Source organism: Oryzias latipes, chromosome 6 (assembly GCF_002234675.1).
Source record: "Oryzias latipes chromosome 6, ASM223467v1".
Taxonomy (NCBI): Eukaryota; Metazoa; Chordata; class Actinopteri; order Beloniformes; family Adrianichthyidae; genus Oryzias; species Oryzias latipes.
Window position 1 is genome coordinate 1,183,041 of NC_019864.2, and position 20,810 is coordinate 1,203,850.

General features: G+C 42.3%; 2 protein-coding genes across 4 annotated transcripts in view; one reads left to right on the plus strand and one right to left on the minus strand.

Annotated features, from left to right (window-relative positions):
* The window catches only part of spg11 (SPG11, spatacsin vesicle trafficking associated), a 43,871-nt gene extending 35,620 nt beyond the window's left edge, over nt 1-8,251 (minus strand). Inside the window, exons 1-7 of one of the 3 annotated variants that reach the window (XM_023955432.1) lie at nt 7,758-8,251; nt 5,096-5,274; nt 4,786-5,007; nt 4,418-4,616; nt 4,060-4,197; nt 1,868-2,259; nt 419-564 (exon numbers count right to left, since the gene is read on the minus strand). In XM_023955432.1, coding sequence (XP_023811200.1) covers nt 419-564; nt 1,868-2,259; nt 4,060-4,197; nt 4,418-4,616; nt 4,786-5,007; nt 5,096-5,274; nt 7,758-8,002 — 1,521 coding nt within the window. In that variant the 5' untranslated portion in view covers nt 8,003-8,251. The remainder of the gene's footprint in view (nt 1-418; nt 565-1,867; nt 2,260-4,059; nt 4,198-4,417; nt 4,617-4,785; nt 5,008-5,095; nt 5,275-7,757) is intronic. The other 2 variants (XM_023955434.1, XM_023955433.1) reach the window with 2 other exon arrangements.
* Nucleotides 8,252-8,688: 437 nt separating this feature from the next.
* On the plus strand, nt 8,689-18,372 carry fam96a (family with sequence similarity 96 member A). The gene is made up of 5 exons (XM_023955435.1): nt 8,689-9,193; nt 13,625-13,789; nt 15,240-15,289; nt 17,230-17,275; nt 17,413-18,372. The coding sequence occupies exons 1-5, from the start codon at nt 9,079-9,081 to the stop codon at nt 17,511-17,513; spliced, it is 477 nt and encodes a 158-aa protein (XP_023811203.1). The 5' UTR covers nt 8,689-9,078; the 3' UTR covers nt 17,514-18,372.
* Nucleotides 18,373-20,810: the final 2,438 nt, after the last annotated feature.

A 20,810-nucleotide genomic window follows, 5' to 3' on the forward strand; every position in this document is an offset into this window, starting at 1 on the left:
GACGTTCATCTATCAATTGGTCTGACAGTGGATGCATCAGAATGCAGCAGAGCACCACAGGTTGTAGTTTGTACGTAACAACTACAAGCTTTTTCCAACAGCTTTTTTTCTTTGATTCTGATTCACAACAATTTGAATAGAGAAATACTCAGAAATGCCAATTTAATCTTAATTTTCTTTAAATATGTCCTCCATCAAGGGAAAAATGCTCCATTAACATGTTAAAAACACAACAACTACATTTTCATTGGAGTGGGTTTTTAATATTAGGCAGCAGTAAATGATCAAACTTGGGCTCCATCAAACCAGCCTTCAGTTGACCGGGTCAAAGGACAGTTTATCAGGCTTCATCTTTCTGATTTTGTGGATGTTTGTCAAGGGAGTGGCCTCCCCTTATCCCCACATAAAGTGAACTCACCTGCAGAGAATGGATGGGGATGGAGCAGCGCCCCCAGGTGTTCAGATGACAGACTGCATCCACCGTTGCCGCATTGCTAAACAGCATAAGTCTGCTGAGCAGCTCTTGCTGCGATATGGAGAACCACACCTGGAACACGCCTTCCTCTGTAGACAAGAAGGTATACTTCAAATAAGGACAAGCAGTGCTTTTCTAACATTAAGCTGATTTCTGTCACAGCAATATTGTTTTGTGGCTTCTGGCGACATCTGCAGGAAAAAAGGTAATTACACTCTGTGTCAACAGTACAGGGTAGTAATGTCATCACAAGAGGGCAGACAAGATTTTTTGTGTCACTGCCTCTGCAAAAAGAAAGGACCCTGACGGCAGTAGAAATGGAATCAGAGCGGGATTTGGAGAGAGAGCCAGAGCAGGTTCCTTTGAGGAAAAAACTGTGTTGGCGAGGAAAAAAGGCGCTTTCAAGTTAAGTGCACAAATGCCTACTTTGTCGTACCTCATGGGCTGGATAAAGTCCTGTGTCTTATTTGAAAGCAGGTAAATGCAATGCTAAAAGAATTCAATACAAATCATGACTATGTCACAAATTATAAAAACTATGACAAATTTACCAGCAAGGAGCGCAACAATAACCTCCAACAACCAGGCTGTGCTGCACAGCAGATGTTTACAAAAAAGGCTAAATCCAGTGAAGCTGTGACAAAAGCTAGTAGCTATGTTGTAGCTTTGGAAATGGCCCGGCAAAGCAAGTCCTTAAGTGACGGGGAGTTTGTAACAAGAAAGTATGCTGGAAGTAGCTGACAATGTTCGTCCAGAGCAAAAGAAAAAGTTTAAAGAATTAAGTCTGTCAAATGATACAAATACTAAACGATTAGAAGATCTGGGCAGAAACCTCCGACATCTGGAGGCCCTGGTTCATTGTAAAGTTATGAAAAACAACTTTTTCTGTTCATCCATTTTTTTTTTCACCAAAATTGGCCCCCAGTCTAATGTCGAGTTCCTAATTTGGCCCTCTGCTATAAAAACTTTGAGAAACCCGGATTTATTAGGTTCAAATGAGTTGTAGTTCTGGCTGTCATCCTCTTACACTTCATCAGATTTTAAGTTTACTGTTCTGTGGAACATTTGTCCCTCTAGTCTAGAAAGTCCAGTCCTGGTTCTGTAGTTACCTCGGTAAAAGTAACAGACGTTTGCAGGAATCACGTAACACAGTATACTTCAGTTAAAGTTACGAGACTTTTGTCACATAACAGTCTACATATAACTCTATTCTAGTGTGGAAGTAACTTAGAGAGCACTTGATGTGAAAGCTGCATTCAATCTTATAAATGTTTCCCTGAATTGGGTTGTTGACTCCAGCATGACCAGCTGCGGCAAACATTAAATGTACTTTTTAGCATAGATCTGTGTGAAACCTGGAGGTCAAAGGTCCGGATTCAGGGAATCACTCACTCTTCAGTAGAAGTCTATGCGGTCTCTGTCCACACAGCTCAAGTGGAGTAGACTCGCCCTCTGCGGGGTGGCAGCTCACACTCCCAGACTCCAGGTCCCATAAGGCCACTGTGACCTGTCTGCTTGCAGCATCAGTGAAGGTAAGGAGGGCGGAGAACTCCGAAACAGAGAGCGCAGATGGAGCGCAGGACTCTGGGACGGAGAAAGAAACGAGACTCACACCAGGAGGCACTCTCCTGTGGGGTGAGGACAGAGCCAGGTGGGACCTCAGGTGAGGGAGGGACATGGACCAGGAGGTTGCTGCTGGCTGATGGGTAGATGAGGAGGAAGAGGAGGGTGCAGCAGCCTGCCGGGCTCTGCTGTAAGCAGATGTGAGACGAGTCTGCCAAGACCTACAAGAAAAGAGAAGGAAAATGAGAGACTCCTCTAAGAGCCGTCTCCTGTCAGTGCAGAAGTCAAAGAGAATCTGCTGACTGAGGCAGGATTCAGATCCAGACAGAGGGAGCAGGTTTTTCTGTAGACAGACCAGCAGTCATGGACTGTAGACGAATGACAGAGAAATGCCATCTCTGAAGAATTAAGATGGCGAGCTATACTTGAGTCAACTGAAACTGAATGTTTCTGACAACGGCAAAGGAACCTGCTCCCTGAGCCCAAGCTGATCCGTTAGATGCTTCGTGAGCTACAGTAGAGGACAAAAGTATTTGATTTTGTAGGGTTACCCACATAAAAAGAAACGGATAGTCTGTTGCATTAATGGTAGGTTCATTTGAACAGAGAGAGATAGAAAATCACAAAGAAAATCAAGAAATCCACATTACTGAATTGTTGTACATTTGTTTACATTTTACTGAGGAAAATAAGTATTTGAACCCTCTTGCCAGAAAGATTTAGTACTTTGTGGTAAAACCCTTATTTATCAGCACAGAGGTCTCTTGTGGTTGAAGAGCAGGTTTCTGCACATATCAGGAGGAATTCTACTCCACTCTTCTTTACAAATGACTTCTGAATCTTTCTGATTTGGTGGCTGTTGCCTAGCAACTCTGAGCTTCAGCTCTCTCTATAGCTTTTCTATAGGAATGAGATCCAGAGCCTGGCTGGGCCGCTCCATGACGTTGATATGCTTCTTCTTCAGCCGTTCCTTTGTGTTTTTGGTGGTATATTTTGGGTCATTATGTAGGAAGATCCATCAATGGCCCATTTGAAGCCTCCTGGTGGAGGGAAGGAGGTTCTCACTCCTTCCAGGATTTGGTGGTACATGGCTCCTCCCATCCACACAGTGAAGTGTCCCTGTGCAGAAAAAGACCCCCAAACCATAATGTTTCCACCTTCATGCTTGAACAGTTGGGGTGGTTATTTTTTTTGGGGTCAATGGCAGCATTTTCCTCCAAACATGACCCGTTGAGTTGATGCCAAAGAGCTCCATGTTGGTCTCATCTGACCTCCTCACCTTCTCCCAATCCCTCTCTAAATCATGAAGGCGTTCTTGTAAAACTTCAGGCAGTCTGCACGTGTGCCTTCTTAAGCACAGCTACTTAGCGAGCTCTGCAAGATGTTAAACCATTGAAGCGTAAAGTCTTACCAATGGTTTTCTTGGTGACTGTGGTTCCAGCTGCTGTGAGATCCTCAACTAACTCCTGCCGGGTTGTTTTAGGCCCATTACTTTCTATTCTAACTGTTCTCGTGATCATGGAAACTCCACCAGGTGAGATCTTGTTTGGAGTCCCAGACCTACAGGTAGATTGATGGTCATGTTTCAGCAACAGTTGTCATCTTAACTCCTAGCTTCTTGCTGATGGTTTTGTAGTCCATTCTGTTCTTGTGGAGTTCTACAATCTTCTCCCTTAAATCCACTGAAAGCTCTGAAGTCTTTCCACGTTGGTGGGTTTGGAGTCTGCCTGATAATCTGATTCTGTGGACAGGTGTCTTTCTACAGGTGATTGGTTCAAATGATTGTCTTCAATTCAGATGACAGGTTGATTTGGATAGTCTAACTGGTCTTTGTGAACCAAAACTCTTAATGGTTACTTGGGGATCAGGCACACGCTCCTTCCCCGCAGCAGAAAGGCTGACTTTCATTCAAAAAAAAGGTAATTGTATGTCTACTCGGGAGTCACGTGACCTGATGACAGCTCAGTGCAATGACAGGAGCTGAAACCTGAAAACCTGTTCTTATGCACCAGAAGGTTTACCGGTCCATGCTGAAGGGCAACCTGAGAGCAGCCCGGCTGCAGCTGCAGCTCTGCAGGCTGTCCTGATCCACTGGCTCCTTCGGCCGTAGAGGAGCTGGGCAGAGGGGAGGAGCACAGAGGAGGTGCTCGGGATACATTCTGAAACACAAATGCAAATCAGAAAACAATGGTAGTCCAGTCAGCCAGGCTTCGGTCTCTGTCAAGCACAACATGTGTGGCCATTGTGTGAAACCCAACAGCAGAGATCCTGTTGACCACTGCTGCTCCATCTGCTGCTGCAGAGGCTGACAGAACCTTGGTGACCTTCCCGATGAAGCTGGATTGAAGCAGAAACACAAGAGACAGCGTCTCTCTGTACCTGAAGTAGTGGTTGAGGTCTAGCGCCACAGCTGTGTTAGAGTGGCTCACAGCCACAGCTGTACTGAGGTCAGAAGACACCTGGAGAAGGCAGAAGGATGAGGGGAGGACGGAAGAGTCCCCCTCTGCTGCCACAAAGCTCAGGTATGCGGGTAAGTCGATGCTGGCGAGCAGGCTCCCATCAGCAATGCTGTGCACAGCTGGACAGAGGGTTGAGGAAAACAGCTGTGTCTCCTGCACGCACCGAGGCTGCAGACATGGAGTGCAGGAGCTGTTGATGTGTTTGGTAACCAGCTTAGCTTCCTTGTTTCAGAGGTTGTTTGTTCATGGAATTCAGGGAATTTCCTTCATTTTCTCAGTAAAGGATACAGATAAGTCCAGAGGGCCAGAGGGAGAACAGGGTGTCTGCACAGACGCAGTGGTGAGAAGCTGCAAGGGGCTCGCGGTCTGTCGGCTGGATCCTGCAGGAGGTCAGAGGCTTCAGTTGATCATCTGCTAAGTGCATCTGCAGCAGCCAGGTCCCGTTCAGCAGCACACAGCAGAGAGCTGCTTTGAAAGACAAAACCTGGAGCGACTGCAGGTCAGACATGCCTGAAGAAAGAAAAGCCATCAGTCAGGCATGCATTTCAGAGGCCCCCCCAGAGCAAAGGTATGTACGTCAGAGCATCATGGCACCCACCCAGACTCTGTTCTCCAACATCACGCAGCAAGCCTTCAGCAGGACACTCAGACACGCAGAGCAGAGAAATGGAAGCAGCCGGCTTTGCTTCCACCTCCAGCAGCTTCAGGTTCCACTGAGACCCAACAGCCAGCAGCCTGGGTCTGGAAGAGCCGTGGTTGACTTCATCCCACCAGAAGCTACAGGCAGAGGAGCGGGGTTCTTTTGGTCAGTTGTGGGATGCAGTTACTCTAGTCAGAAACTCTGACCAACAGCAGAGGTACAGAGACACCGCAGCACTTTATTCAACTCGTGTTTAGCTCAAAGGGAGGAGAGAAGAGTTTTGTGGGTGAGGTAAAAGAAGGCGTGAAGATAGGTGGAGCAGAGGAGGAAGATGCTGAGGATGGTGACAGAGACTGATGATTGCATGTGGTGCCTCCTGGAGGGAGCAGCAGACAGGAAAATTTGTATCAGCTGATGAACCATGATCACCTGATTATGAACTATTTAAAAGCATTCATTTGTGCTTTTCCATGAGACTATATCCACCTCTCATGGCATGGTGGAAGAATGGCAGTCTTTGTTACAACATGGTTTGAATTTGTTGGTGCTTTGATTAAGGCCCGTAGCTCCCTGAAGGTCCACCGCAGCACCTTAGTCAGGTCAGGGTCTGGACTTTGGTTGGATCATTGCAGCTCATTGCTGTGCGAGTTTTAAAAAAGACCCAGCTTAAGCTTCATGCATCCAATGAAAGTTAAAGTCCCATTTTGCAGCCAGGAAGCATTTGCTGGTTTATCTTCCCCAATCCAACCCCTTAATTCTGAGTGTCCAGCAGGGAGGCACTGGGTCCCTTCTTAGAGTCTTTGGTACAGCTCGACCGTGGATTTGAATTTACAAACTTCCAATCTCAGGCTGGACACTCTACCATAAGGCCACTGAGTTAGTTTGAATAACCAACTAGAGGCTTCATGAAGGGTGCCTTCACGTGAGCTTTGTTAACATGTGACTGTGTCCCCTCCCACCCCAAAAAACATAACTGTCAAGGTTTCCATCAACACCCCAGGGGTGGGTCTCTACTGCTGGGTACTTGGCAGACACCCGGAAAAGCAGACATGGGGCACAAAGCCCTTTGTGTTATGTTATAAACGTAAAGTACTGCATAAAGAAAGATTGATTTGATTTCCCCAGTCCACAGCAGACTGTCTGAACCAAGTCTTCTCTGTTCAATTTCTGTGTATGGATGCGGCTGACAACCCCTCATCACACGCCTACAGGTGGTGGCCAAGAGTCACCACAGATTTTGGGTTTTTTATCCTCACTACAGAGTAAGGTTGTGTATCTTTCCCTCTCACATGATTCGATACGTGGTCCACAAATTGATACATAAAAGATTTAACTGGCTTTGTGGCGATACAATACAGTCCCATTCTTTCACCTAAATGGATACATTCTAGATATTTAATCTCCATTTGTTATTTAAAACTATTAATGAATATGTCTTTTAACAGAAAAAATCCTTTTTTATTTTTATTTGAAGCAACAAAAACAAAATGTCTGGCATAACATCTTTAGGCATTAGAACCAGACATTTTGGTTCTTTTAGACTGTTTTTCTTTTATTTGTGTTTAAATTAAATTTGTCATATTAACTTATTCAGTTATTGTTTAAAGGTTTTCATGTGTTTAGTGAGCACAACACATATCCCTCACCGCGGTTCGCCTTCAGCCAATAACTGATCGGACCCGGTACGGGCAAGCTTGTGATTGGACATCGCTTTGTTTGCATCATATGTATATGAAAAGGCACAGACAGTGGAGACACAACAAGAAGAGAAGCTTTCCTTTATCCTGTTAGTATAGTGACTACCCTCACCAATCAGGAGTGAGCCAGCTGGAGGGCCACAACCTTCCCCCTTGAAAGGGGGCTTAGGAGAAACTGGTAAACATAGGGTGATTGCCATTTTGTAGAGCTGTCCGAATCTACAAGTCAATCAAATATTTTGAATGGTGGCAGGCCCCTCTATTTTGATGGCACAGGCACTGGTCAGTATATAACTTAAATAACTGGCACTATAAAAAAAATAACATTAAAAATAAAAAAGGATTACCAATGTAAAAAAAAAAGTATCAGAGCAAGAATGTTTATTCTGACTGAGTGACTGAGTAACAGCTGTTTATTGAAGTGTACAGGATTTTGGCTTCTTGGAGCCAGCAGGTTCTTCCCGTCCTGTTCTCATATACAGTCAATGCTGGAACTGGCGGACATCGCAAACATGCATGGACTTAAAAGAGCACACATGATCCTTGCTAAGCCCTCACAGAAACGCTCTCTCAGAACATCAGGAGCCTGCAAGACACCTTCTACCTGCGGATGATCAGACTCCAAAAGACTTGGCCTGGTGCAACAAAGTCCATGCATGAAGGTGTTTTTAAAAAGTGAAATCCAACCTATGCAGTATTTATTTAGTATCTGTTCAAATGTTGTAACCTTTTTTGTTTTAATTTTACAAGCGTTTTGAAAGGCTAGATTTTTTCACGTGTAGATGTAGGTCAAAGAAACTCACAAACACAGAGATCTGAAGGCAAAATGTGTGAGAGAAGCTGCTTTACAGATTCTATGACGGCCAGATGTGCTACAGACCGGAAGTGTCACACAGCTGACTCTGAGCGTCATCTCTACTCACTCCACAAAGCAGCCTTCCGCCGCGACGGGGGGCGCGTCCTTGTTCGATGGGTCCCACACAGCCAGGCGGCCCCCTACACGCAGACACCCCAGCAGGGACCCCCCAGCACATAGCTCAGCCTTCTGGATGTCTGCTACCCCCCCGCGGAAGGGGGTTTCCGGGTAAACGGCCACCTCCATGGAGCGGCTGCTCGGCGGCTGAGCAGCCTCCAGCGTCACCGCCCGACCCCCGAACCCAGAGCTCATGGACGGCGGCGATCAGCCCACATCTGAAAGCAAAGGCAGAGATCTGCGTGAACGAAGGAGGTCCGAGAGCTGCTTCCTCCTGCAAACAGCTGCTCGGTCACGCGGGCACGTGTCAGCTGACTCTCTCGGACCAATGGAAGAGGGACGAGAAATAATCGAAAGACGAGCTAGTCGATCGTTTGGAAACATAGTGAGAAATGTTGGTAAATGAATTGTTTCAAGCAAGTAAAACTAAAGACGATAGAATGGGAAAATATTAAGTATGTATACATACACACATGCGTAAATAATTCAATTATAATTACTCCTAATCATAAATAGACATATTAGCTTTTATGCATCCGGTACATCACACATTTGATCCATTAAATGTTTACTTAATTTTTTTAATGGAGTTTATAAAGCAGTTTAATCAATTGATAGAAAACGAGTCAGAGAAACCAGACTTAGATATGAAATTTTAATTTTTGATTTAGTCATTTTAGATACCATTATCCGGTTTTTAACTTATGGTCAGTTTTTTATAATTTACAAGAGCAGATCATTAAAAAACACAAGCATTACAAAATTTGTATTGTAAAATATTACAAATCCCACAACGGGTAATCATTAAGAATCATTCATACTAATCACACATTTGTTGTGATGTAATATTTTTTGTGATTTGTGCTCATGTTCTTAAAGCAGCTCCTCACTCTTCTAATGTAACTCTAGTGTAACTATGTCTATGGCCATTGCAGTACATGTTCGGCAATGCGAACTGAAAATTTGACATGATTATGTTTAGTTTAAATGAGATAACAACAAAACTGCTTCAGTTTTTCTTTTTTAGCTCACAGCAGTGTCGTTGATCGATTGCTTTTCCCGAATAGAGCCAGCAAACGTTAGTGCTGACAAACGCAGCAAGCACCAAACGTAGATCTGCAAAACACCAGCCCGTGTGACAAAGAAAATCTTTCCTCCATGTTCATTGTTGCAGATCTGGTGAAAGTCTAAGCCCCGCCCTCCGTCTTTCACTTCCTCCTCAGTCTGTCGTCGCTTCGGTCGGGTTCGTTTATTATGGCGCTTTTAGGAGTATGGAGTCGGTGTTGCGCCTCGCATTGCTGAGCGTCTCTCAGGTTTTACAGCTTGTTGAAAAAAGGGGTGCGGATAAAAGGACAAAAATGGAGGAAAAGGCGTTAGAAGTTTACGGTAAGCGCACTCGGTCCGATCTTAGCTACGTCACTTGTCAGGAGCTGAGATCACGTGTTACCAAACATTTCAAACTTATTGGATGGACCAGGGAGGTATTCCAGAAAGCAGGTTATGCTAGCTCCCACGGTAAATTTGAGTCTAAGGAAGTTGATAACCTCAGCTTTCGGTTCCAGAAATGGAGGTATGTTTCAGGATATGTCAAGTTGCCATAGTAGCTCATGCTCTGAACATAACATGGTCTTGAGCAGGTTTAGTTGAAGTTTAGTTTGTTTTCAGAGAGGTGAAGCAGCATGGTGTGTCCATTTAAAGATGATTTAGTGGATGAAGAAGCTCAGATAATACTTTAGTTTTTCCACCATGAGAGGGTGATAAGACCACATATGGATTTTGGAAAAATATACTTTTTTACTTTTATCCAACTTAATTATTTGCTTCAGTTAAGATAAATAATTTTTTTTGTTAAGTCAACTTAAAAAATAACACATAGTTTTCAGACATTTATTTTACTTTCATTCAAATTAATTCAATTAAGTAAGTGTAACTTTGGTGGTGCTGTTAGATCTGTACTGCAAGGGATTGTGGGATACCATCCCCTTTGCCTGTCTGGACGGATTTGGGTTTACAGTGATCCCTCGCTATAACGCGGTTTATTTTTCACGGTTTTGCCACTTTACGGATTTGCATCGTGCATTGTGTTCTGCATTCTCATTGGCTAAAAAGTCACTCCGCTTCTTCTCTACATGTGCGTCAATGATGTTGCAGTTTAATATGTGCATGTACGTAAAACAGCTTGTCAAATTTACATTACGTACGTGAAAATTCTCTTGATGGTGGCATGTCAGTGTGTAAGGATCTTTTTGCAAAGAAGAAATAAGAGCGACATCAACAGCCTATCACTATCTTCTTTTCCTGAACAAACACAGCTGCACCGCGGGCTTCAGAAGAAGAAAACACTGCAGAGCGGAGTCAGGATGCAGCTGCTCACTCTGAAGAGCAGTGAAATACACCTGAGTCACTATTTGTCCCACTGTACTTTGTATTTTTTTCATAGTCATTTTACATTTTCTCCCGTTTAATCCAAAACTCGGGTCGCGGTGGGCGGGGCTAATCTCCGCGACTTGAAGCCTTCTGTTCACATTGATGATTAAAATTATTATTTGACAGTACAGAAGTTATTTGTTGAAAAAAATGTTTCTAAAGTATGCTTGAGCCTGTAAAATGGTTTGTTCTTTCTTTTCAATGTATAATAGAGTATTTAATTAGATAATTATTGTAAAAAAATAGAGGTTTCTACTTCACGGATTTTGTCTATCACGGTTCTTTTTGGAACGTAACCCCCGCGAAAAACAAGGGTTTACTGTAAGTGTGGGTTTTTGACCAAATGTGTTTAGTTATTTAGCTGTTTTACTGTGATTTGCCGAGTTATTTTGTCCTACTATGCTTACGTCTCTGCACCATGAGTGAGAGCGAAGGAGAGGATGGTGAGTTTATATAGCACCCCTACCAATTATTATTGTAATGGCATTGACGGTAAATTCTTTAATGAATTTATGCACTCCGTGATTTTTTTTCGTCCTTTTTATTGTTATAAAAATGAGCATATCTGCCGGCTCAAAGTTAGACATATGAGAGTTCAAGAAATATAAATAATTAAGATGGAAAAATATTAATTGAATTGGAGTAATATGACATTTAGTTAAATAAATATGTAAATTTGAGTTGTAGAAACAATTATTGAGTTTTATAGACGTAAAAAATTAGGTAGAATAAATTTGACTCAATTATTTGTTACCAATAGAAGTAATTCATTTAAGTTGGCAAAATTGGATAATATATATATATATATGCGTCACATGGAAAATGGAAACAAGATCAGAAACTCGTGCGTTTACTTTTTCTGTTCTTCTACTACAAGCAGAAACTCTTTCTTTTGATGATGCAGCCGTATTACTTTTTTGATGGACGTATAATCTTCATTTGCCATCATTAAAATCTCAGAATCCGTCTCACTGAGGGGTAGCGCTTTCTTTTTTTTTCACCACGCATTTCCATGGTGACTCCAGAAATCGGCGATCTATTGAGAATGTCTTTATATATATATATATATATATATATATATATATATATATATATATATATATATATATATATATACCGGTGTATATATACAAACTTACATACATATTTTATAGGTAGATCTTTAAGACATTGTCGATTCAAAAGTAGCTCACAGGCCAAAAAAGTGTGAGCACCCCTGCACTAAGCTTTAAGCTGAATGTCAAAGAATCAAAGGCAACTCCAAATACCTGAATCTCAGACTCAAATGCAGTATAATGCAGGGGTTGACATAGCCCAGAAATTTGCACTGGCCAGTAGTTTTTGAAACTTACTGGCCCTGCCTGAAAGTTACTGGCCCTGCCTGAAAGTTACTGGCCCGACACCGCGCATAGCGGGACCCGCCGCTTCGCAGGTGCTTGCAACTTTAGGGGGGTCCGGGGGCATGCCCCCCCGGAAACTTTTAATATGGTGCAATTTGGTGCATTCTGGTGACATCACTTATTTCTACACTTTTCAATGACTGAAAATAGACCATATCAAACTTAAATCTGCTCTAGTCTGTTTCAGATGTTTTGAAGAGAGCACTGCAGTGTAGTAGGTAACACTAGTTCAGAAGTTTTCATGGTGCTTTTAACGGCAAATATCGCAATAAATCATAAACCTTAAATTTGTTAAAACAATCTAATGGCAGCTTGAACCATTTAACGAATCAAATAAATCCCTTAATGCATTTGACCAATCGGATGGACGCCTTCACATTGTTGACCAATCAGATGGAGCCCTGTTATGTTAGATGTTTGTAACCTATGTCAACGTGGGTCATTTGGAGTATAATTTTTAAACTGGGAATGGTTATTTGGTTATTTTGCTGTTTGTTTATATACCGCAAATTATATCGTTATCGCAATTTTAATCTCTGATATCGCATATCGCGAGTTTTCCTCATATTGTGCAGGTCTAACTGAGATCATTCAGCGAACTAGAAATACTTACTGCTTACAGTGTTGTAAAGAAAAACAAAATTAAGTAGTTTAACATTCTACTGCATTTGAGTCTGAGATTCAGGTATTTGGAGTTGCCTTTGATTCTTTGACATTCAGCTTAAAGCTTAGTGGATACAGTTTCATCTTCAATGCATTCATTAAATATCTTGCTGTCCATACTACTAATTATACCCACTACTCCATCCAACATATTCCTATCTATTCCTGCCATGTCTTCCACATCTCTGACATGCTTCAGTGTCTCTTCAGTGACGGTGTCGGATTTATAATCAAATGTAATAATAACCCACTGGCTTGTTCCTTCGTTGTTGCTGTTTAACATTGTTTTGTATTGAATTGTTACATTCAATAAAGTTTGAAAAAAAAAAGTAGTGAGCGCGTGCCGCGTGGTGCTCGGCAGTGAAAGCCGCGCGCGCGCAGGCGGGAGAGAAGGAGAAGTGATCAAAGGTTTCCCATAGAAACCCTTGAAGTCTGAACACAGGACTAGCAGAAAAACTAAATTATGAAGACGAGTTAAATCTACACCTTTTCGCAAAATTTACTTTATTGAAAAAGGTGAAGAATATATAAACCGTTAGATATTTTAGTGGCCCGAGCGGACAAGTGAAAAGTAAAGTCTTGTGGTCCGCACTGCTCGAAAAACAGGACCGGGCCAGCGGACAAATGGCTATGTCGAGCCCTGTAATGTCAAAGTACTTAATTTTGTTTTTCTTTACAACACTGTTAGCAGTAAGTATTTCTAGTCTAAAGCTAAATGATCTCAGTAATTTAATTTTTCAATTATTTAATTCAATTTAATTAAGTAACTAAAGTAACTAAAAAGTAATTGTAACTTTGCAACTTTAAACAAGTAACTCTGCAAATTTGAACAACATAACGGTAATTAAGGATCTAAAAAGTAAAAAACTAAATAAAACTTCTTAACTATTGATTACGAACAAATGTGAAATAGCAGTGATTAGAAGCAGCATGAAAACTTCTTAACTAGTGTTGCCTACTACACTGAAGTGCTCTCTTCAAAAAATCTGAAACAGACTAGAGCAGATATAAGTATGATATGGTCTATTTTCAGTAATTGAAAAGTGTATAAATAAGTAATAGATGTCACCAGAATGCATCAAATTGCACCATATTAAAATTTTCCGGGGGGGAATGCCCTAAAGTTAAGGCGTCCGTCGCTTTGGGTGCCGCCTGCGGCGGCGGGTCGCGCTGTGTGCGGTGTCGGGCCAGTAACTTTCTGGCAGGGCCAGTAAATTTCAAAAACCACTGGCCCAAATTTCTGAGCTATGTCAACCCCAGCCTTCTCCTTGAAAGCGACTTCAGTCCGATCTGATCCTCAAAGGCGCTTTTTCCTGCCGTTCAACAGATGTGATCCGATCGATCCGGGACCCAGAGAAACCCAACACGCTGGAGGAACTGGAGGTGGTGACGGAGAAATGTGTGGAGGTCCAGGATCTGGGAGAGGACGAGTACCTGATCATCATCAAGTTTTCCCCCACCGTCCCTCACTGCTCCCTTGCTACTCTCATTGGTGAGTAACTGATGGAGACACGAGGACAGGACCCAGAGCCACAAGAACAGAGGACCTGACCAGGAGCTGAACCGGAGTTATTAAATCTTTAGAAAGAAAAACATGACCTGTTGGTAATGAATATCCTATTTCCTGTTCTGTGAAAAAACTAACTCATCTGAAATGTTTAGCAATAGCAAAAAACTTTAACAGGTCTGCTTTTCTTGGTCAGGTGTTCTTTCCATTGCTGAGTAAAGTTTAACTTAATGTGTGTTCAGAGAATAAGTCATGTTTTTTGCAGTTTGGCCAGGGGTGCGACTTATACTGTGGAGTGACTTATTTTCTGATTAAAAAAAAAACTAATATATTTGTCATTTTCCCACTAAGAACAACTAGAGGGCTCAGTAAAGGGGTTTATTGGTAATTCCTACTGACAGCAACACAGAAGAAGCTCTGCTCAGTCCAGTCATCCATTCAGGCTTTCTTCAGTGGCTGTCGTGGTGCAAAGTTAGAGCGGTCGACCTCTGATTGGAAGATTGGATTGCTGGCACAACACTGAACTCCCCATTGCTCCTGGTGGTTATAGGTAGTGCCATCAGTATATGAATGGGACTGTGACTGTAAATCACTATGGACCTTCTAAGAAGGTACTAAAGCGCTATACAAGTATACACCATTTACCTTTTTTTCTTGACTATTAAACATACTACATAGCATATAATACATAGGTGTAAGGCCCTGAATCCCGGAAAAGACATTTAGATTAGGTTTGGTCGTTGTAGCTACAAAGTCATTCTGCTTCTAAATGGACGTGGGTCAGGGTGTTGGGTCTGCCGCCGTGAACAGGCTGGTTCTGGTCAGTGATTGTGATCACTGGAGCCAAGCAGCTGCAGTTGTAAACAGCCTGTACCACAAACAGATAAGGACTATGCTCAGGAATGCAGACTCACAGCAGGGGTGATTCATTAGAAATCATTGTATATAATCAGAGCGGTCCTAATGAGCACAAAAATACATTGTTGGATTGAACTAATAACACTTTCAAAAAGTTCCAGCTGCTATACTGAACATACATGTTTGTCACACATTTTTATTGTAAGGAAAACCATATTCTTAACTAATTATAAGATCATTATAAAAATGATATTATTTAGCATGTCAAATCATCGTGTGAGGCTGAAAGCTCTGTTGGAAAAGACACTTTCGAGGCTTCAGTTAGTTTCTATAACATACATTTAATATTGGGTTTTTGTTGATCTGTTGTTATGGTTAATCCCTAAATCTGAGCTTCCCTGATGATGACATTCTCGTGTCTGTGTGACAAATTCAGACTTGTCCTAGTTAGAACAGGTCAATTTTTTTTCTTATGTTTCCAGCTTAAACTCTGCCTATACAGCTTCGGCTAAGTTGGGCCTCTTTCTTGGAATAAGCTCCAGTGTCGGTTGTCTTCTGAACCTTGCTATGTTTGCAGGTTTGTGCCTACAAGTGAAGCTGCAGCGCTGTTTGCCTTTCAAACACAAGGTGAGCCTTCCTGTTGTCCAGCTGCACGCTGCCCCACACATGCATCTTCCTTCCTGCATTCACTGCGCATGCTTACAGAAAAACAGATGCAAACTTAACCACTTCAAGTGGAGCTCATCACTTTGTAATGGATGTGCTGTTTAGATGAACACAGTTCTTCATTGTTTGGCTCAATCTGTGAAAGGCTGAGTCTTAAACCACTTTCCACCCAAAGTCATGATCTGTATTTAGTTTTCGTGTGTGAATGGAAGAGAGTCCACTTTTGCACAGGTTATTTGGTGGCAAAAAGCATCAGTCTTGACAGCACGCTTAGCCAGCACAGGCTGTTCATTCCGTTGTACTATCCAGAAATATGCCAGGGTTTTAGAAGTAAACTCTGCCTACAGAGACCTGTCTGTGGGATTCTCTGTTAGGTTCTCCTGGTCAGATCCTGAAACCAAAGTAGGCACAGCAGTAAATGGGTTACGTATCCAGTCATGTGAGCCGTCAAGTCTCCTGGAGGTGACTACGTTACTGCGCCGCCAGCCCCAGATGTGTGTTAGTTAGTCTGAGGCGACATGCTCTCTCTAGGTTCAAGGCTCTGCATTCAACTCTTCACTCATCCCTTTCCACAGGATCATCACTGGCCGTGCTAGTTGCTGCCTATAGACTCATCAGTGCTAGCAAACCGATTTGATAAATACGTTTTTTAACCTATGAGGTCATGGTAAGAATGTCTTCAGCTGAGAGCTGACTGGTTGTCGAAGCTGGAGTTGGATGTTTTTTTTTTAATATCCAATTGTCCAATTCAGCATTGCTCTGAGAAAACTTAGTCACGTGCCAATCAAACATTTTAAACCGAATTACAATTTCTGATTGTTTCTCTTTCTCCTCTGATATACCCCCATGGCTTTTTGTGTACCCCAAGATTGCACTTACTGTAGTTTAAGAACTGCTGCTCCAGAGGTCACCACGTTAGCTTCAACACCTGAACATAAGTATATTTGGAAAATAGGAACTCCTGGTTCTGGTTCTAAAAGCAGTGAGTAGGCAGATAAGGGAAGTTAGTGTCTCATAGGGCTGCACGATATGAGGAAAACTTGCGATATGGGATATTAGTGATCAATATTGCGATAACGATAAATTTGCGGTAAATAAACAAATAGAAAAATAAACAAAAACATCATTCCCATTTCATTGCAACAGTTTAAAAATTATACTCCAAATGACCCTCATCGACATGGGGGACAAACGTCAGGGTGGCTAACCCTGGTCCTCAAGAGCCTCAACCCTGTTTTCCAATTCTCCCTAGACCAGAGGTGGGCACTGAGGGCCGCATTCCTGCATGTTTTCCAGCATACCCTGCTCTGGCATGTTCTAATTGGCTGGACACACCTGAACCAGGTAATAAGCCATGAGTAGGGAAAGGCTATCTTGAAATCATGCAGACACACCGGTCCTCGAGGCCTGGAATTGCCCACCCCTGCCCTAGACTGCTCGATAATGATAACCAAAATCAGGTGTGTTCAGTCAATCAGGATGTGAAATCACTTGAGTCAGCCAATCAACAGCAAGCTGGTTAAGGAGAGCTGGAAAACAGGCAGGGTTGAGGCTCTTCAGGACCAGGGTTAACATAATAGGCCTCCATCTGATTGGTCAACAATGGGAAGGCGTCCATCTGATTGGTCAAAGCATAAAGGGATTTATTTGATTCGTTAAATGCTTCAAGCTGCTAGAAGATTGTTTTAACACATTTTGGGTTTGCGATTTGTTGCGATATTCGCCATCTTTTGCGATATGCATATTGCAGAGCTGGATATTGCGATAACGATAAATTTGCGGTATATTGTGCAGGCCTAGTGTCTCATCTCTCTATCATCAGTACCAGTTTGTCTCTAGACCTTCACCTCTTTTCCTTCAGCGTAAACTGAAATTTTCTGTTGTCTGTCTTTTGTTTCAAGCTGGAAATTTACCTTTCAGAAGGAACCCATTCTACAGAGGAAGACAGTAAGTTTCTCTGCTGTCATGAAACTTCCCTCCATCAGGACACATGCATGTCTGTCTCATGTTCCCTGTTTTGATTTGTCACGAGCTTGGATGCTTTCATGCAACTTTTTGTCATTTCTATATTTTTCTGTGACCAGTAAACAAACAAATCAATGATAAGGAGCGAGTGGCCGCCGCTATGGAGAACCCCAACCTTCGAGAGATCGTGGAGCAGTGCGTGACGGAACCAGACGACTGAGCCTCAGTGTGTGTTTGTGCGTGATTGAATTGTCCATTTGAGCAAAGGACAGGATCAGGTTGGACCTTTTTGACCCAGAAGGAAAACAACTGTCCCTTTTTCCTTTTTTTTTTCTCATGCCGCAAGAGGGAAAATGATGAAAATGTTTTTGCGGAGAGAAACTTAAACTGATGCTTGAGAAGTTCTGATTTTCTTAAAAATGATTTGTACTTTTAGATGTTTTAAATGAATTAAAGCTGTTGCGTGTCAGTCTTTGTCTGAGGGGGTGGGGGGGCTAAAGGACATTTAAAAACAAAAGTAACTAAAGGCACATTCTATTCCCAGGGTCTTTTCCCAAAAAGCTAACTCAATAGAAATCCTGACCAAATTCAAGATGAGCTGTTTCACAAACTGGAAAAAGTCTGAGTTTGGTTTTGACTCCTCCCACTTGAGAGTCACACTTTCATCCCCACATAAAAACTGACGTGAGGCTGAGAGTGAATCATTTTTAGAGTTTCTAACAAACACTTTGCTATTCTTTTGTAAAAATAAGCCGTTGGTTTAGGAACAGAAAATGAATGCAGTTCTATGTTAGAAAAAAGTGATCTGCACTTATTGTTACTCTTCAATCTTATTGTCATATGCTCCGCACACTACAGATGCTGTTGGACACACTGAATGTTAATTACAAATCTGGGAGCCAAAATCTTTAAATGTGCAAACTTGACCACATCATTAGTTCATTATGGTATGCACATATTGATTTTTCTGTTCATCTTTGTGTCTTTTTTAGGGGAAGTTTTCCTCTAAGGGAAAAATGTCACATTTTGTTTATTGTACACACAAAATATTTGGAATAAAGTTTATGGCAATAGATTAATTGATTACAAATCCACCTCTGATTATTAGTTTCATTGTCTGTAGTAATATGGTATATACAGTGCTCAGCACTGTATATACCATATTACAATACAGTGTATTTTAGAATGAATGCTTGGATAGAAGTTCAAAATTCAACAAATGATCAAACAACTACCGCCCTGCCCCCCCATGTTTAACTGTGGATCCATACTGAAAATAGGGTTTAAAACTCTGGCAAGGTCCTATCTCATCACACATCGTGCAGTAGCTTTTGAGACTGTCAGACAGTCTCTACTGATGCCTGCATCTTCACTGTCTGTGACATGACAAGAATCAAAACCATTCCAAGGTTTTTGGGTTGGCCACAGGGACAAACATAGTTTTACAAAAACAGGCTTTAAATTGTAAGATGGCTACGTTTTAGTTTCTTTTTCTACGAGCTTTCTTAGCTCAGGTGACTTAATTATCTGCCTGCCATGAACAAAACGTAGATATTTGCTATTGTTTTGGTGGAAAATCCCACAAAATAAGATTTTGTGGACTAATCTTTATTTTGATACCATTTCTAGCAAAATATATAAACCCTTTTATACCGACGGCAATCATCAACTCTTCCTCCATTTGATTTTGGACTCCAGCCGCTAATAAGATCAACACGAAAATACCAAAGCGTAGTTCCTGATCTAGTGACCCAATGCAAAACTTCAGATATTTGAACTCTGGAAACAATGTGCTGTGCAGCCAAGTTTCTGTCACAGAGTGCAAATAGCTGAACTTTGGTGAAGCTTTGCATTGGGTCACCTGATGGAAGAGGAGATGATTGCAGTTTGTGGTTCTCCTGAACTTAATGATATTGTAATTGTATGGAGACCATACTGAAAAGGGTCTTGTTTTGTCTGCAGCTCCTCCCTCGCCCATGCTATGATTCTCTGATGCTATGTCAATGAGCTGTTTTGTGTGCGTCACAAGTATGTGACCACAAACTGGTTTAATGTCTGAAAATATTTTCACAGACCAGACTTTAAGATGTGGCAGATTAATACAACAAACTTAATTAATTGGACAGTCATTAAAAAAAAGATCATTTTAAATATAATAAAAGTCATGAATCAACTGTGAATGCAACTTTATCAGCAGCATCTCACAACAGAGCCAGTTTGTTTGTTTGGCTGAAAAAAGCTCTCCAGCTATTTAAAGACTGGTCAATGTTGAAAATAGAATTGAAAAAATATATAGAAGGAAGTTATGCGGTCGCTCTATCGGTCCGTCGTGGTGAAGAGAGAGCTGAGCCTAAAAGCAAAGTTCTCTATTTACCGGTCGATCTTTGTTCCAGTACTCACCAATGGTCATGAGCTCTGGGTCTTGACTGAAAGAACGAGGTCCTGAATACAAGCGGCTGAAATGAGCTTCCTCTGTAGGGGGGCGGGGCGCTCCCTTAGAGATAGGATGGGAAGTTCAGTCACCCGCGGAGAGCTCGGAGTAGAACCGCTTCTTCTCCACATCGAGAGGAGCCAGTTGAGGTGGCTCGGGCATCTAGTTCGGACGCCTCCCTGGAGAGGTGTTCCGGGCATGTCCCACTGGGCGGAGGCCCCAGGGAAGACCCAGGACACACTGGAGAGACTACGTCTCTCGGCTGGCCTGGGAACGCCTTGGGGTCCCCCCAGAGGAGCTGGAGGAAGTGGCTGGGGTGAGGGAAGTCTGGGCATCTCTGCTCATTCTGCTGCCCCCGTGACCCGGTCACAGATAAGCGGAGGAAGATGGATGGATGGAAAACTTAAGAACAGAGAAAAAAGTCAAGTAAAAAAACATACATTTATAGCCAAATTCATGTACTGCACATAAACATTAGTGCACTTCCACACTTCCTGAGATCCCAAGCAGCTTCCTTTCCTTGCTCCTCCGGCCCTGTCATGACACATGATGAAATGAGCTTCCACTTGATAGAGTTTTTCTATGAGCAGGTGGCATGTTTTTAATTAATAAATGTGTTATAAGTAATGTCACATTAAGGGATGTTTTCGGCACAATTGGACAAATTCAGAAAAGTTAAGACATGTACGGGCACAACCCGACATGTTTGTGTTAAGAAATGTTCATCCATGATCCTACATGTTAGTACATGTTCGGGAAAGTTCAGACATGTCTGATTTTCCACGTTTGGACGTGTTAAGACATATTCAAGCATTATCCGTCTTGTTGGGAAATGTTGTGCTTCCAGTGCTTTTGAGCACCTTACACCTTTTCTAGTTCCTAAAAATATTATACATGGGACGTTAATGACAACAGGATCTCTGGCCTGTCATGACACATTTTACATGACGTTATGTGAAACCAAAAATATCATCTTGAAGTCATAAATACTTATAATATCGTAGCCAAACACGCATGCGCAGACATGCCTCCCCCCCGCCCGAAGACAGCGTAAAGTCTGCAGGACTCGTGTTGTTCGCAGACAAC

Bases quoted from the DNA above. Each gene is read 5' to 3' on its own strand.
- fam96a (XM_023955435.1), top strand. From the start codon at position 9,079: ATGGAGTCGGTGTTGCGCCTCGCATTGCTGAGCGTCTCTCAGGTTTTA. The intron at 13,790-15,239 runs GTGAGTAACTGA...CTATGTTTGCAG, and splicing joins CTCCCTTGCTACTCTCATTG to GTTTGTGCCTACAAGTGAAG. The intron at 17,276-17,412 runs GTAAGTTTCTCT...TTCTGTGACCAG, and splicing joins CCATTCTACAGAGGAAGACA to TAAACAAACAAATCAATGAT.